This window comes from Entelurus aequoreus, linkage group LG06 (assembly GCF_033978785.1).
Source record: "Entelurus aequoreus isolate RoL-2023_Sb linkage group LG06, RoL_Eaeq_v1.1, whole genome shotgun sequence".
NCBI lineage: Eukaryota > Metazoa > Chordata > Actinopteri > Syngnathiformes > Syngnathidae > Entelurus > Entelurus aequoreus.
The window spans coordinates 2134029-2147435 of NC_084736.1; the positions used below are offsets into that span (position 1 = coordinate 2134029).

A 13407-nucleotide genomic window follows, 5' to 3' on the forward strand; every position below is an offset into this window, starting at 1 on the left:
AAAATATTAATAAATAAAACATTAGAAAATTTACCAATTCAACAAACCTTAAATTTTAGAAGTCTAAAGAAATGCGGAGAGTGGTGAGGACGGCAGAAAAGACTCCTCTTCCTCCCCAGGAGATCCCAGAAAGCCGCTGCCTGACCAGCATTTAGAAAATGTGCAGAGACTCCTCCCACCCCCACCAAGAACTGTTTTCACTGCTGGACTCTACAAAAAGGTTCTGCAGCCTCCGCAGAACCTCCAGGTTCAGTAACAGCTTCTTCCCTCAGGCCATAAAACTCTTGAACGCATCATAATTATACCCTCAATTCCCCCCAAAAATGGATTAAAAGTGGCTGGAATATAAAGACAATATAAGATACATCCATTATGCATATGCAAAAGTGCAATATATTTATCTGTACACTAATCTATGTATTTATATCTGCACCTTTTTGCTCTTTTATCCTGCACTACAACCAGCTAATGCAACATTTTGTTCTTATCTGTACTGTAAAGTTCACATTTGAATGACAATAAAAGGACGTTTAAGTCTAAATGTGAATCATAACAACAATAGTAGCTGTAATAATCATATATATATATATATATATATATATATATATATATATATATATATATATATATATATATATATATATATATATATATATATATATATATATATATATATCTCATTACAATATGGTAGATGTGGTTTGTTTACAACATATTCTGCATATGTTTGTGAGTGCGTACATTATATTTTTAAGTATATATTTAAATGCCAACCAAACGGCGTAATGATAAAGGCCTACTGAAATGATTTTTTTTTATTTAAACGGGAATAGCAGATCCATTCTATGTGTCATACTTGATCATTTCGCGATATTGCCATATTTTTGCTGAAAGGATTTAATAGAGAAAATCGACGATAAAGTTCGCAACTTTTGCTCGCTGATAAAAAAAAAAGCCTTGCCTGTACCGGAAGTAGCGTGACGTCACAGGAGCTAGTATTCCTCACAATTCCCCGTTGTTTACAATGGAGCGAGAGAGATTCGGACCGAGAAAGTGATGATTACCCCATTAATTTGAGCGAGGATGAAAGATTCGTAGATGAGGAACGTTACAGTGAAGGACTTGAGAGGCAGTGATGGACGTATCTTTTTTCGCTCTGACCGTAACTTAGGTACAAGCTGGCTCATTGGATTCCACACTCTTATTTTTGTATTGTGGATCACGGATTTGTATTTTAAACCACCTGGGATACTATATCCTCTTGAAAATGAGAGTCGAGAACGCGAAATGGACATTCAGTGCCTTTTATCTCCACGACAATACATCGGCGAAATGCTTTAGCTACGAGCTAACGTGATAGCATCGTGCTTTAACTGCATATAGAAACAAAAAAATAAAGGATAGAAGGAAGGATAGATAGAAAATCAACAATACTATTAAACCGTGGACATGTAAATACACGGTTAATGCTTTCCAGGCTGGCGAAGGTTAACAATGCTGTGCTAACGACGCCATTTAAGCTAACTTAGCAACTTAGCAACGGGACCTCACAGAGCTATGCTAAAAACATTAGCTCTCCACCTACGCCAGCCAGCCCTCATCTACTCATCAACACCCGTGCTCACCTGCGTTCTAGCGATCGGCAGAAGGACGAAGGACTTCACCCGATGCGTTTGGCGGCCCGGAGACGTAGGAAGTCAAGGTGAGGTCGGCGGCTAGCGCTCCAACAAAGTCCTCCTGGTTGTGTTGCTGTAGTCCGCTGCTAATACACCGATCCCACCTACAACTGTCTTCTTTGCAGCCTTCATTGTTCATTAAACAAATTGCAAAAGATGTCCAAAATACTGTGGAATTATGAAATGAAAACAGCTTTTTGTATAGGATTCTACGGGTACCATAACTTCCGTTACTCTGACTTCGTCACGCGCATACATCATCATACCGCGACGTTTCAGCCGGATATTCCCCGGGAAGTTTTAAAAGTCACTTTATAAGTTAACCCGGCCGTATTGGCATGTGTTGCAATGTTAAGATTTCATCATTGATATATAAACTATCAGACTGCGTGGTCGGTAGTAGTAGGTTTCAGTAGGCCTTTAACAAACTGATTTTTTTTATAGCGAAAAATATATAACTTTAGTGTTTACTTAATTTCGGTTTTATGCATTAAAGCATCCTGTTCTGGGACCATTTTAAGCTGGAAGTCTATATGATAATAAAGCCATATTTGTTTTATTTAATACAAACACTTTTATAAAATCAAATCTTTTGTACGTCATTTCCGGTTGCTCGCTTACTTCCGTCGATTGTGCGCATGTCACAACCTCTTTACAACTGGGCTGGCTAAGATGGCGGACGCACAAGTAGGTTCTAGAAAATGGCCTAAGCTTTTAAATCAACATTTTTATGGTTTATTAAACCCATTAGCTCACTTTCTTGTTGGAACATATCCTCAAGTGGGTGCTATAAACAACCACGGGTGTCATTTAATAAGAGGAGCAGTGGTTTACATGAGGAATGTTGTCGAGCTGCACACCCGCGTGTGACGCTAAAGTTAGCTACCGTGTTAGCTTAGCCTCCTGCTTTTGCACCTTCTTTTACTTTACTATTTTTGCTATTGCCAGCCTATAACACGCATGGTTTATCATTAACCATTATCGTATTTTATAATTTAACCATTTACTTCGTTGTTTTATTCAAATGTGGTAAAGCTATGCAACGTGCATTACCATGAATTGATTGACTTAAACAAGTTGAAAAACTTATTGGGGTGTTACCATTTAGTGGTCAATGGTACGGAATATGTACTATACTGTGCAATCTACTTATAAAAGTCTCAATCAATCGTTGATTGCAGTATTGTGCGGGTGCTAGTTAGCATTGGCCACCAAATGTTTTTTCCCAATTATTTTTTGTCTTCTGCAGACCGAGAGGGCTTATCAGAAACAGCCCACCATCTTCCAGAACAAAAAACGTGTTCTGGTAGCAGATGGTGGCAAGGAAAGAAAAGATCCCCCGTTACCACAAAAGTGTCGGGCTAGGTTTTAAAACCCCAAGAGAGGTATAGAATATTACTTTTGTTACTCCTATTGTCAAGCTGCAAATGATGTTTTGTCACGATGGTCTTCTAAACCTTTCAGGGTTATGATGATAGTGCCTTTTTGGCTTTGCTGATGCAGCTGGAGACAGCTTTAATTGAGCTTGGATTTATTAAACGACTAACTATACTTGTTTTTTCCCCCCTCAGGCTATAGATGGCACTTACATTGATAAGAAATGCCCTTTCACCGGGAATGTCTCAATCCGTGGCCGAATCCTTTCTGGTCAGTTAACATACAGAACTACAAACATCTGCTTTGTCTTAATGTATAATAAGTTCTCTTGTCACTGCCCTACAAATGATGTTTTATCTCACGATGGTCTTCCAAGCCTGCCAGGCTGTGAGGACAATGCCAGATGGCATAGCTGATGTTGTTGTGACAGTATTAATCAAGAGAATGTGTCATTTTAGCTTGCCGACTAATGTTCTTAATGCATGGTGTGCAGGTGTGGTGACCAACATAAAGGTGCAGAGGACCATCGTGATCAGACGCGACTACCTGCATTACATCCGCAAGTACAACCGCTTTGAGAAGAGGCACAAGAACCTGTCTGTGCATTTGTCACCATGCTTTAGGTAACTAGTCTTAATTTACCTCAAATACTTACAATTCTGTCATTTATGACACATTTGTACTGATGGTTTGCTGCAAATGATGTTTTTCTCACGATGGTCTTCCTAGTTAAAACCTGACGATATCGCCTTATGGCAATGCTGATGCAGTCTCTCCAGTCCAATTTCATTGGTCACTGAGTAAACTTACAGTTGCTTAAAGGTTGGTTTTCTTCCACAGGGATGTCACTGTTGGCGACATTGTGACCGTCAGAGTGTCGACCGCTGAGCAAAACCGTGAGGTTCAATGTCCTCAAAGTGACCAAGGCTGCTGGAGCCAAGAAGCAGTTCCAGAAGTTTTAGCTACACCATGGAAACAAGGTGGCTTTCCAATAAATTAAACTTGTTTAAAATCATTTTGACGTCATGCTCGCTACAGCTCGCTTTTCGTCGGGGACAATGAGGGACAGAAGTAGAGTACAGTCTATAATAACACCAGAAAAAGATGTTAGATTTGTTGCAAGTCGTTTTTTAATAAAAAAGTAATTACGTCTCTAGACACTTTAAAAAAATTCTAAGTACATTGTAAGCAGCAACAATTGAAAATATGGCATAACGATATAACATATATGGTAATATTCATTAATAATAGATTTTTTTTTTTTTAAGAATGTATACTTTTTTTGCCTTTAACACAAATATGTAATGACGTCATGGTAACCACGACCCCATTACCACAGGTATCTTAGCAATATAGGGGAAACTCTGGACAGTGCCAATTGGAGAACAATTAAGTTTTTCAGCCAAGCATCTGAAATAAACAAATCAAATACTGAATAAATGGTAGAAATAATACTTATAATTCTAATGACGATAATTATATTTATTCAAAACATTAATTTTCCTGGATAAGTTTGGTAGCAAAAAATGAATTTCATAACCAAAAATGGCGCCTACTGTTAATATTCAAGCCCTAGATGTAAATGGAGTATTGTTGGCGGTTATTAGGATGTTTTTTTAAGAGAGAGTTATGGGCAGAATAGTGTATTCCTATTAGCTGCATTGTATTAGCTGCATTGTTAGCCATGGTATGCTGTTTTTGCCAAATTTAGAAGGCATAAAAAAAGTGTTGTCTTACATAAGGATTGTAAATGATAGCCAAAATTCCCCCCAAAAAGTGCAGGTTCCCTTTAATATTCATAACATATCGTATCAAATTTATTTCAGTTTGTTTTAGTGTTTTATTTCAAAAGTGACTTTCAACTATACATAAGTAAGTTAGGCCTCACCAAGGAAGTGTACAGGATGGGGAAACTCAAGGGCTCAAAACTTTTGCTTTTTGTCGCAGCGTCAGGTTCTCAAGGGTGTTGTCAGTGGAGCTTTACGTCCAACACCTTCCACTCTAGCATGTCCAGTGATCCTCCTCCTCCATATCCAGGAGGTCCCAGCGCCCCGCTCAAGGACAAAAATGGACAACCAGGTAAGAATTGAACTACTGTTGAGTACATTTTTTGACAACAGTGCTGACTTCTGTTTTTATTTTGAGCTCCTGTGAGAACAGCACCCCTGCAAGGACAACCTCTACCCCCAGACTATGGACCACCCCCTTACGAGGGCCCGCACCCAGGGTTCCTCCCTCCACATGTTCCTGGAGAGGGGCCCATGCCCCCACCCACCCCAAGGTGAAGCAGAATGCCTAAGATCCATGCTATTTCTTCTTAAAGTGGGATTGTTTACTCAACAGCATATAGCATCAGACACATTTAGGCTGATGTAAATAAAAATTATGTACATATTACAGAATTATTTATTAAAATAAAAATGTTATGTAAAATATTTCAAAAATATATTTAAACAAATAATTGTAACTAACATATACTACAGTGTAATGAAAAATAGAAACTGATGAAGAAGTCTCAGTGGCCTAGTGGTTAGAGTGTCCGCCCTGAACTCGGTAGGTTGGAGTTCAAATCCCAGCCGAGTCACACCAAAGACTAAAAATGGGACCCATTACCTCCCTGATTGGCACTCAGCATCAAGGGTTGGAATTGGGGGTTAAATCACCAAAATGATTCCCGGGCGCGGCGCCGCTGCTGCCCACTGCTCCCCAAGGGGATGGGTCAAATGCAGAGGACAAATTTCACCACACCTAGTGTGTGTGTGACAATCATTGGTACTTTAACTTAACTTAATATAATGGCTGTATATGTTAAATGACAGGCAGCCAAAAAGGACTATTTGGAGTGGTGGTTGGGGGCTGCAACATTTTCTTGGACTCCTAGAGGGCGCTAACTTCCCGATTGTATTTTAGGCATTATTTTGCGCCCTCTTACAGCTTCTAGGATGTAATGACATAACTACGTTCATACGTAGCACACGCATTGTCTTTGGGTGTTAGCTAATGATGGCAATTTGCATAGTCAATGTTAGCTATCATTCAATGTATATTCTTTCAAAACATCAACATGACTGCAAATTAATTGCTGCTTCTCTTGGACTGCTTTTGTGTGTGTGCTTGCGTAATTGTGAGCAAGTTGCAAACATCCTCTTTATTTGGACGGCTTGCCTGTGATTAACTGGGGCACTGACTTTACTCATACAATCGTCTCTCACCACATCGTGCTTCAAATATTGTAGCTTCAACTGAGGGTGTAACGGTATTGTAGATACCGTGGTATTGCGGTGTAAAAGTATTCACAATAATGCTGTGACAGTATCAAACAAACTTAGTGTAGTTTTTCTCTCATAAATCAACATATTTATGGTGTAGCAAACACATTAGCTCAGTTTCTTGTTGCAACATACCCTCAAGTGGGTGCTATAAACAACCATGGGTGTCATTTAATAAGAGGAGCAGTGGTTTACATGAGGAATGTTGTCGAGCTGCACACCCGCGTGTGACGCTAAAGTTAGCTACCGTGTTAGCTTAGCCTCCTGCTTTTGCACCTTCTTTTACTTTACTATTTTTGCTATTGCCAGCCTTTAACACACATGGTTTATCATTAACCATTATTGTATTTTATAATTTAACCATTTACTTCGTTGTTTTATTCAAATGTGGTAAAGCTATGCAATGTGGATTATAGTATTGTGCGGGTGCTAGTTAGCATTGGCTACCAAATGTTTTTTCTTAATTAGTTTTTTATCTTTTGCAGACCGAGAGGGCTTATCAAAAACAGCCCACCATCTTCCAGAACAAAAAACGTGTTCTGGTAGCAGATGGTGGCAAGGAAAGAAAAGATCCCCCGTTACCACAAAAGTGTCGGGCTGGGTTTTAAAACCCCAAGAGAGGTACAGAATATTACTTTTGTTACTCCTATCGTCAAGCTGCAAATGATGTTTTCTCACGATGGTCTTCTAAACCTTTCAGGGTTCTGATGATAGTGCCTTTTTGGCTTTGCTGATGCAGCTGGAGACAGCTTTAATTGAGCTTGGATTTATTAAACGACTAACTATACTTGTTTTTCCCCCCTCAGGCTATAGATGGCACTTACATTGATAAGAAATGCCCTTTCACCGGGAATGTCTCAATCCGTGGCCGAATCCTTTCTGGTCAGTTAACATACAGAACTACAAACATCTGCTTTGTCTTAATGTATAATAAGTTCTCTTGTCACTGCCCTACAAATGATGTTTTATCTCACGATGGTCTTCCAAGCCTGCCAGGCTGTGAGGACAATGCCAGATGGCATAGCTGATGTTGTTGTGACAGTATTCATCAAGAGAATGTGTCATTTTAGCTTGCCGACTAACGTTCTTAATGCGTGGTGTGCAGGTGTGGTGACCAAAATGAAGATGCAGAGGACCATCGTGATCAGACGCGACTACCTGCATTACATCCGCAAGTACAACCGCTTTGAGAAGAGGCACAAGAACCTGTCTGTGCATTTGTCACCATGCTTTAGGTAACTAGTCTGAATTTACCACAAATACTTACAATTCTGTCATTGATGGTTTGCTGCAAATGATGTTTTTCTCACGATGGTCTTCCTAGTTAAAACCTGACGATATCGCCTTATGGCAATGCTGATGCAGTCTCTCCAGTCCAATTTCATTGGTCACTGAGTAAACTTACAGTTGCTTAAAGGTTGGTTTTCTTCCACAGGGACGTCACTGTCGGCGACATTGTGACCGTCAGAGTGTCGACCGCTGAGCAAAACCGTGAGGTTCAATGTCCTCAAAGTGACCAAGGCTGCTGGAGCCAAGAAGCAGTTCCAGAAGTTTTAGCTACACCATGGAAACAAGGTGGCTTTCCAATAAATGAAACCCGTTTAAAATCATTTTGACGTCATGCTTGCTGCAGCTCGCTTTTCGTCGGGGACATCGAGGGACAGAAGTAGAGTACAGTCTATAATAACCAGAAAAAGACGCTATATTTGTTGCCAGTCGTTTTTATTAAAAAAGTAATTAAGTCTCTAGACACTTAAAACAAAATTCAAAGTACATTGTATGCAGCAACAATTGAAAATATGGCATAACTATATATAAAAATATATGGTAATCATTAATAATAAAATAATTTAGCCTTTTTAAAGGGGCACTGACTTAACTCATCCAATCGTCTCTCGCCACATCGTGCTTCAAATATTGTAGCTTCAACTCAGGGTGTAACGGTATTGTAGATACCGTGGTATTGCGGTTTAAAAGTATTCACAATGCTGTGACAGTATCAAACAAACTTAGTGTAGTTTTTCTTTCCAGGTCCAAAAATAAACTACATCTCCCAGAATCCTCTGCGCATGGTGGGGGTCGTGGAATGCCATTAGCAGATTTTGAAGTGTGTTCATAGTACAGTGGTTCTTAACCTTGTTGGAGGTACCGAACCCCACCAGTTTCATATGTGCATTCACCGAACCCTTTAGTGAAAAATAAAATGTTTTTTCAAGTCAAGAAAAAGTTGTTGTTTTTACTGGTGCACAAAATTAACTGCATGAATATCACCTTGTTCAAAGAACAAAACCAACACCGTGCATGAACTCACAACAAATTACCATGAATTGATTAACATGGACCCCGACCGAAGGCCTACTGAAATGAAATTGTTTTATTTAAACGGGGATAGCAGATCCATTCTGTGTGTCATACTTGATCATTTCGCGATATTGCCTGATTGAAATGCTTCGAACAGATCGTTGGATGTGAGGTGAGTTTTGAGTTGAGTGGCGACGGCACGTTCCAGTATTTTGGACAGGAAGGCAAGGTTGGAGATGGGCCGGAAGTTGCTCATTGTGTCAGGGTTGAGTCCAGATTTTTTTAGGGTGGGGGTGACAGCGGCCAGTTTCAGCGTGTCAGGGACTAAGCCAGAGCTGAAGGAGTTGATGATGGGTGGGAGACAGTTTTTAACCAGAGTGGATGGGATGGGGTCCAGAGCACAGGTGGAGCTTTTCATGCCCACCATGAGTTTGGATAGCTGTGTTGGGGAAACAGGAGAGAAAGAAGTGGTGCAGGTGGGGAGGAGGAGGTAATCAGGTTGTAAATGGTGTCTATTTTGTTTTGGAAGAATGATAGAAAGGTGTTGCATTTGGTAGTGTTGAAGGTGTTGGAGATGTCGGTAGGTTTGAAGAGTTTATTTATTGTGAAGAAGAGAGCTTTGGGGTTGGAAGAGCCAGAGTGTATGAGGTCTGAGTAGTAGGTGGATCGAGCAGAGTTGAGGGCATCTGTGTATTGGTGGAGGTGATCAGGTGGACAGTTAAACCGGTTTTCTTGTAGAGTCTTTCCAGTTGGCGTTTGCGGGATTTCATTAAATGCAGTTCAGGGGTGTACCAGGGTACTGAGTGTGTGAAGGGGATGGTTTTGGTCTTGATGGGAGCTAACTGGTCAAGACAGGAGGAGAGTGTGTGATTGTAGAAGTTCACCAGGCCAGAGGGGTTGTCAGGTAGCGGGGGAGTGGAGGCCCATATCATGGTGGTGAGGGAGGCTGAGAAAGCAGAGGGGGAGATGGATTTGATATTCTGGAAGGATATTTAGCGTGAGTTTTTGGGAGGGGGGACGGGGATGTTGATGTCCATAATTATAGCCAGGTGGTCTGAGATGTTGATAAGACTGGAGAGGTGATTTATTGTGAGGCCAGAGGAGCAGACGAGATCTAGGGTATGACCACGGGTGTGAGTGGGGAAGTTGACGTGTTGTGTGAAGTTGAGACAGTGTAGTGATCCAGGAACTCAGAAGCGGATTTATTATTTGTGTCGTTGACATGAAAATTGAAATCACTCAGGAGGAGAACAGATGGGGAGATGGCACAAAGCTGGGTCAGAAAATGTGAAAAATCGGAGAGAAAGGAGGGGTTTGGCTTGGGGGGGCGATAAATGACAGCGTATATGCTAACCACCGACATGCACACACAGCTCCCCCTGCTGGTAGTTACAGGCTTTTTCCCACCCCTCTTGGTTTGTGTATATACATTCTGTCTTCAACCTGATCGCTGTGAAACTTGTCACTTTATTTGAACTTATCTGTGAAGCAAGCCGGCTGGGGTTGATCTTTTTTAATTGTGTCTTTATGTAAAGTATTTTATTCTTGGTTTTCCATCTTCAAATTGAAAACTGAGCATTTGTGTCCTTCCTTATGTCTCTTTTTAACAACTATCTCAAATGTGAACATCTTGCTCATTTTTTACTTTTATATTTAATTTTAGTGTTCCAAACTTGATTCAGTATGCACACAATTATATAACAGCCATTTTCTCGTTTATGCACTTTGTTCCGTCATGTACTTTTAATAAGGCAAACATTTGCACTTTAAGGACATTTTTCCCTCTGATACATCATAAAAGCCCGTCTGCCATCACAGTGAAACCTTTTTGTGTTAATATCGTTGCACTTAATCTGGATATGTGCAAAGCGAAGGTTCCAAAATGTCTCTGTACCAGTTTAGGCAGATTTTGGCACTCATTGTAGATTTTATCCTAACTGCAGGCTGAATGTTTGTCACCGCCGCAGTAATTAAGAATGTTGGGGAACAAGTTACATTGATATCAAGGTCATTAGTCCCCCATGACTCCTACATTGCTTTCAAGCATGACATAAGTCTACTGTTAACATAATTACTAAAATAGGCTGTTACATATAGTACTTATTGGCATTAAAACAATGATTTAACAGCATGCCCCATTGTGTAGCTCACGTAAACGCTGAGCCTAAATAACGGCATAGCTCTGTGACTTGTGTGTTTGAGTTGCTAAGCTGTACAACAAGACAAATCTACTTCTTCAGAAGGTGTTCCATTAGTAGTGTATGCCCTTGTGCTGGTGGGGAAACATGCAGGTCTGTGTTGCTCTCTAAATGTCCGCCAGATGTACGTCAAGGTTTGTTTTGACCGTTGTATACAGCTACTATTTTATCAATAAAAGTCTGAACATCACTTTTTGCTGACACTTTATTGTCATTGTGTGTTTAAAGAATAGACACAGTGTGGATCACACAAGTACATTTAACATAAGATGGATGGCTGTGTTTAGATGTAAAAAAAGACATGTTAATCTCTCCATCTGTGTCCACATTGGGCATTGCAGCATTTGTAGAAAGTGGTCATGGGCTCGTCTGCAGATCGTGTCTGAATCTGCATGAAATACGCCCGAGGATGGTCACATGTCGGACAGGTTTCTGTAAAAAGGTTATAAAATGTTATCTTTTTGGACAATATGAACACTTGTTCAATACCTCCGGTCTACTGTGTTTGACAGCACATCTTGAAATGACTCCATAGTGTTGTCATGGCAACGTACCGGGAGTAGAATCCACGTTCTCCCAAGCAGCAGCTCCACCCAGGACATCATCCACCTCCTTCAGCTTGGGATACTTCCTGGTGTTTACCTGCAGTTCATACAAGTCCTGGTCATGTCACAATATATAATAGGTAAGTGCGTGTATGACCTACCTTTCTGGTGACATTGTGTATATAGGGACACGTGTTACACGCAAACCTCAGGCACTTCTGTCCTTCTTCCACGATCAAAACGTTCCCGCAGGTTGGACAAAAAAGAAGCATGTTAGCAAAGACTCACCTTTAGTTGATATAAGTGTAATACCACGCCGAAAAGGTTCGGTCGATCCTGTAACCAAACCACGCATAGTTCAAACCGGAAGTTAGCCGCTGAGTGATGTGTTACTCTTTTTACAACTCGAGTGGAAACTAGGAGTCACAACTTATCATTACGCCGTTTGGTTGGCATTTAAATATATACTTAAAAATATAATGTACGCACTCACAAACATGTGCAGAATATGTTCTAAACAAACCACATCTACCATATTGTAATGATATATATATATATATATATATATATATATATATATATATATATATATATATATATATATATATATATATATATATATTATATGATTATTACAGCTACTATTATTGTTATGATTCACATTTACACTTAGACTTCCTTTTATTGTCATTCAAATTTGAACTTTACAGTACAGATAAGAACAAAATGTTGCATTAGCTGGTTGTAGTGCAGGATAAAAGAGCAATAAGGTGCAGATATAAATAAATAGATTAGTGTACAGATAAATATATTGCACTTTTGCATATGCATCCACGTTTATGGATGTATGTTATATTGTCTTTATATTACAGCCACTTAATCCATTTTTGGGGGGGAATTGAGGGGATTATTATGATGCGTTCAAGAGTTTTATGGCCTGAGGGAAGAAGCTGCTACGGAGGCTGCGGAACCTTTTTGTAGAGTCCAGCAGTGAAAACAGTTCTTGGTGGGGGTGGGAGGAGTCTCTGCACATTTTCTAAATGCTGGTCAGGCAGCTGCTTTCTGGGATCTCCTGGATAGGAGGAAGAGAAGTCCTGATGATCTTTTCTGCCGTCCTCACCACTCTCCGCATTTCTTTAGACTTCTCAAATTTAAGGTTTGTTGAATTGGTAAATTTTCAAATGTTTTATTTATTAAAATGTTCTAAACATCAAAGCTGTCCTATTCAATCTGTCGCACTTTTATTATTATTTTTATTTTTATTTAGCAAATTTTTACTTTTTATTCGACCCCTTTTACCGTATTGCTTTTGCTCTATCTTGTTCAGCTCATTCATTGTTTGTTTGTTTTTTGTTTTTGTTTTGTTTTCTGCTTTATGCTTTTTTAACCTGTAAAGCACTTTGGTTCAGATTAAAAGTTGTAAACGTGCTATATAAATAAAGTTGACTTGACTTGACTTCACTTTTCACAAAGTACTCAAATAAGTTTATGGACAAAGACTACATCTGGATTATCATCTTATGTTTAACAAACTGATTTTTTTGATACATCAAAAAATGTATAACTTTAGTGTTTACTTAATTTCTGTTTTATGCATTGAATTGATTGATTGAGACTTTTATTAGTAGGTTGCACAGTGAAGTACATATTCCGTACAATTGACCACTAAATGGTAACACCCGAATAAGTTTTTCAACTTGTTTATGTCGGGGTCCACTTAAATTGATTCATGATACAGATATATACTATCATATATACTATCATCATAATACAGTCATCACACAAGATAATCACATTGAATTATTTACATTATTTACAATCAGGAGTGTGGAGGGGGGGGGGGGTATGGACATCAAGTAGTGGACATAGAGAGAGAGAGAGAGAGAGAGAGAGAGAGAGAGAGAGAGAGAGAGAGATCAGAAGGCATAAGAAAAAGAATCTGCATTTGATTGTTTACATTTGATTATTAGCAATCCGGGGAGGGTGTTAGTTTAGGGTTGTAGCTGCCTGGAGGTGAACTTTTATAGCGGTTTTGAAGGAA

The 13407-nt window shown here is 39.5% G+C and overlaps 2 protein-coding genes, 6 non-coding genes and 1 pseudogene across 8 annotated transcripts; 8 read left to right on the forward strand and 1 right to left on the reverse strand.

Moving 5' to 3' along the window:
• The first annotated feature begins 2348 nt into the window (after window positions 1-2348).
• Window positions 2349-4032, forward strand: LOC133651730 (small ribosomal subunit protein uS17-like; annotated as a pseudogene).
• On the forward strand, window positions 3099-3183 carry LOC133652771 (small nucleolar RNA SNORD35). The gene has a single exon (XR_009826616.1). It is a non-coding gene; the product is annotated as a small nucleolar RNA SNORD35 (small nucleolar RNA).
• Window positions 3394-3478, forward strand: LOC133652780 (small nucleolar RNA SNORD35). The gene has a single exon (XR_009826624.1). It is a non-coding gene; the product is annotated as a small nucleolar RNA SNORD35 (small nucleolar RNA).
• Window positions 3748-3827, forward strand: LOC133652772 (small nucleolar RNA SNORD35). The gene has a single exon (XR_009826617.1). It is a non-coding gene; the product is annotated as a small nucleolar RNA SNORD35 (small nucleolar RNA).
• Window positions 4033-5138: 1106 nt separating the features above from the next.
• Window positions 5139-7932, forward strand: LOC133651734 (small ribosomal subunit protein uS17-like). Its single transcript, XM_062049807.1, is given in 6 exon segments — window positions 5139-5334; window positions 6808-6943; window positions 7129-7204; window positions 7428-7557; window positions 7758-7787; window positions 7789-7932. Coding segments are annotated over 5 exon segments (399 nt in total). The 5' UTR covers window positions 5139-5334; window positions 6808-6871; the 3' UTR covers window positions 7880-7932.
• Window positions 6981-7065, forward strand: LOC133652784 (small nucleolar RNA SNORD35). The gene has a single exon (XR_009826628.1). It is a non-coding gene; the product is annotated as a small nucleolar RNA SNORD35 (small nucleolar RNA).
• LOC133652782 (small nucleolar RNA SNORD35) lies at window positions 7275-7359 on the forward strand. The gene has a single exon (XR_009826626.1). It is a non-coding gene; the product is annotated as a small nucleolar RNA SNORD35 (small nucleolar RNA).
• Window positions 7612-7691, forward strand: LOC133652773 (small nucleolar RNA SNORD35). Its single transcript, XR_009826618.1, has one exon. It is a non-coding gene; the product is annotated as a small nucleolar RNA SNORD35 (small nucleolar RNA).
• Window positions 7933-11008: 3076 nt separating the features above from the next.
• On the reverse strand, window positions 11009-11770 carry polr3k (polymerase (RNA) III (DNA directed) polypeptide K). The gene is made up of 3 exons (XM_062049810.1): window positions 11528-11770; window positions 11376-11463; window positions 11009-11253 (listed from the first exon to the last, which is right to left on the reverse strand). The coding sequence occupies exons 1-3, from the start codon at window positions 11636-11638 to the stop codon at window positions 11126-11128; spliced, it is 327 nt and encodes a 108-aa protein (XP_061905794.1). The 5' UTR covers window positions 11639-11770; the 3' UTR covers window positions 11009-11125.
• Window positions 11771-13407: the final 1637 nt, after the last annotated feature.

Excerpts from the sequence above, each read along its gene's own strand:
- polr3k (XM_062049810.1), bottom strand. The coding sequence starts at position 11,638 with ATGCTTCTTTTTTGTCCAACCTGCGGGAACGTTTTGATCGTGGAAGAA. Across the intron at positions 11,464-11,527 it reads TACACAATGTCACCAGAAAG|GTAAACACCAGGAAGTATCC; the intron begins GTAGGTCATACA and ends TATGAACTGCAG. Across the intron at positions 11,254-11,375 it reads GAACGTGGATTCTACTCCCG|AAACCTGTCCGACATGTGAC; the intron begins GTACGTTGCCAT and ends ACCTTTTTACAG.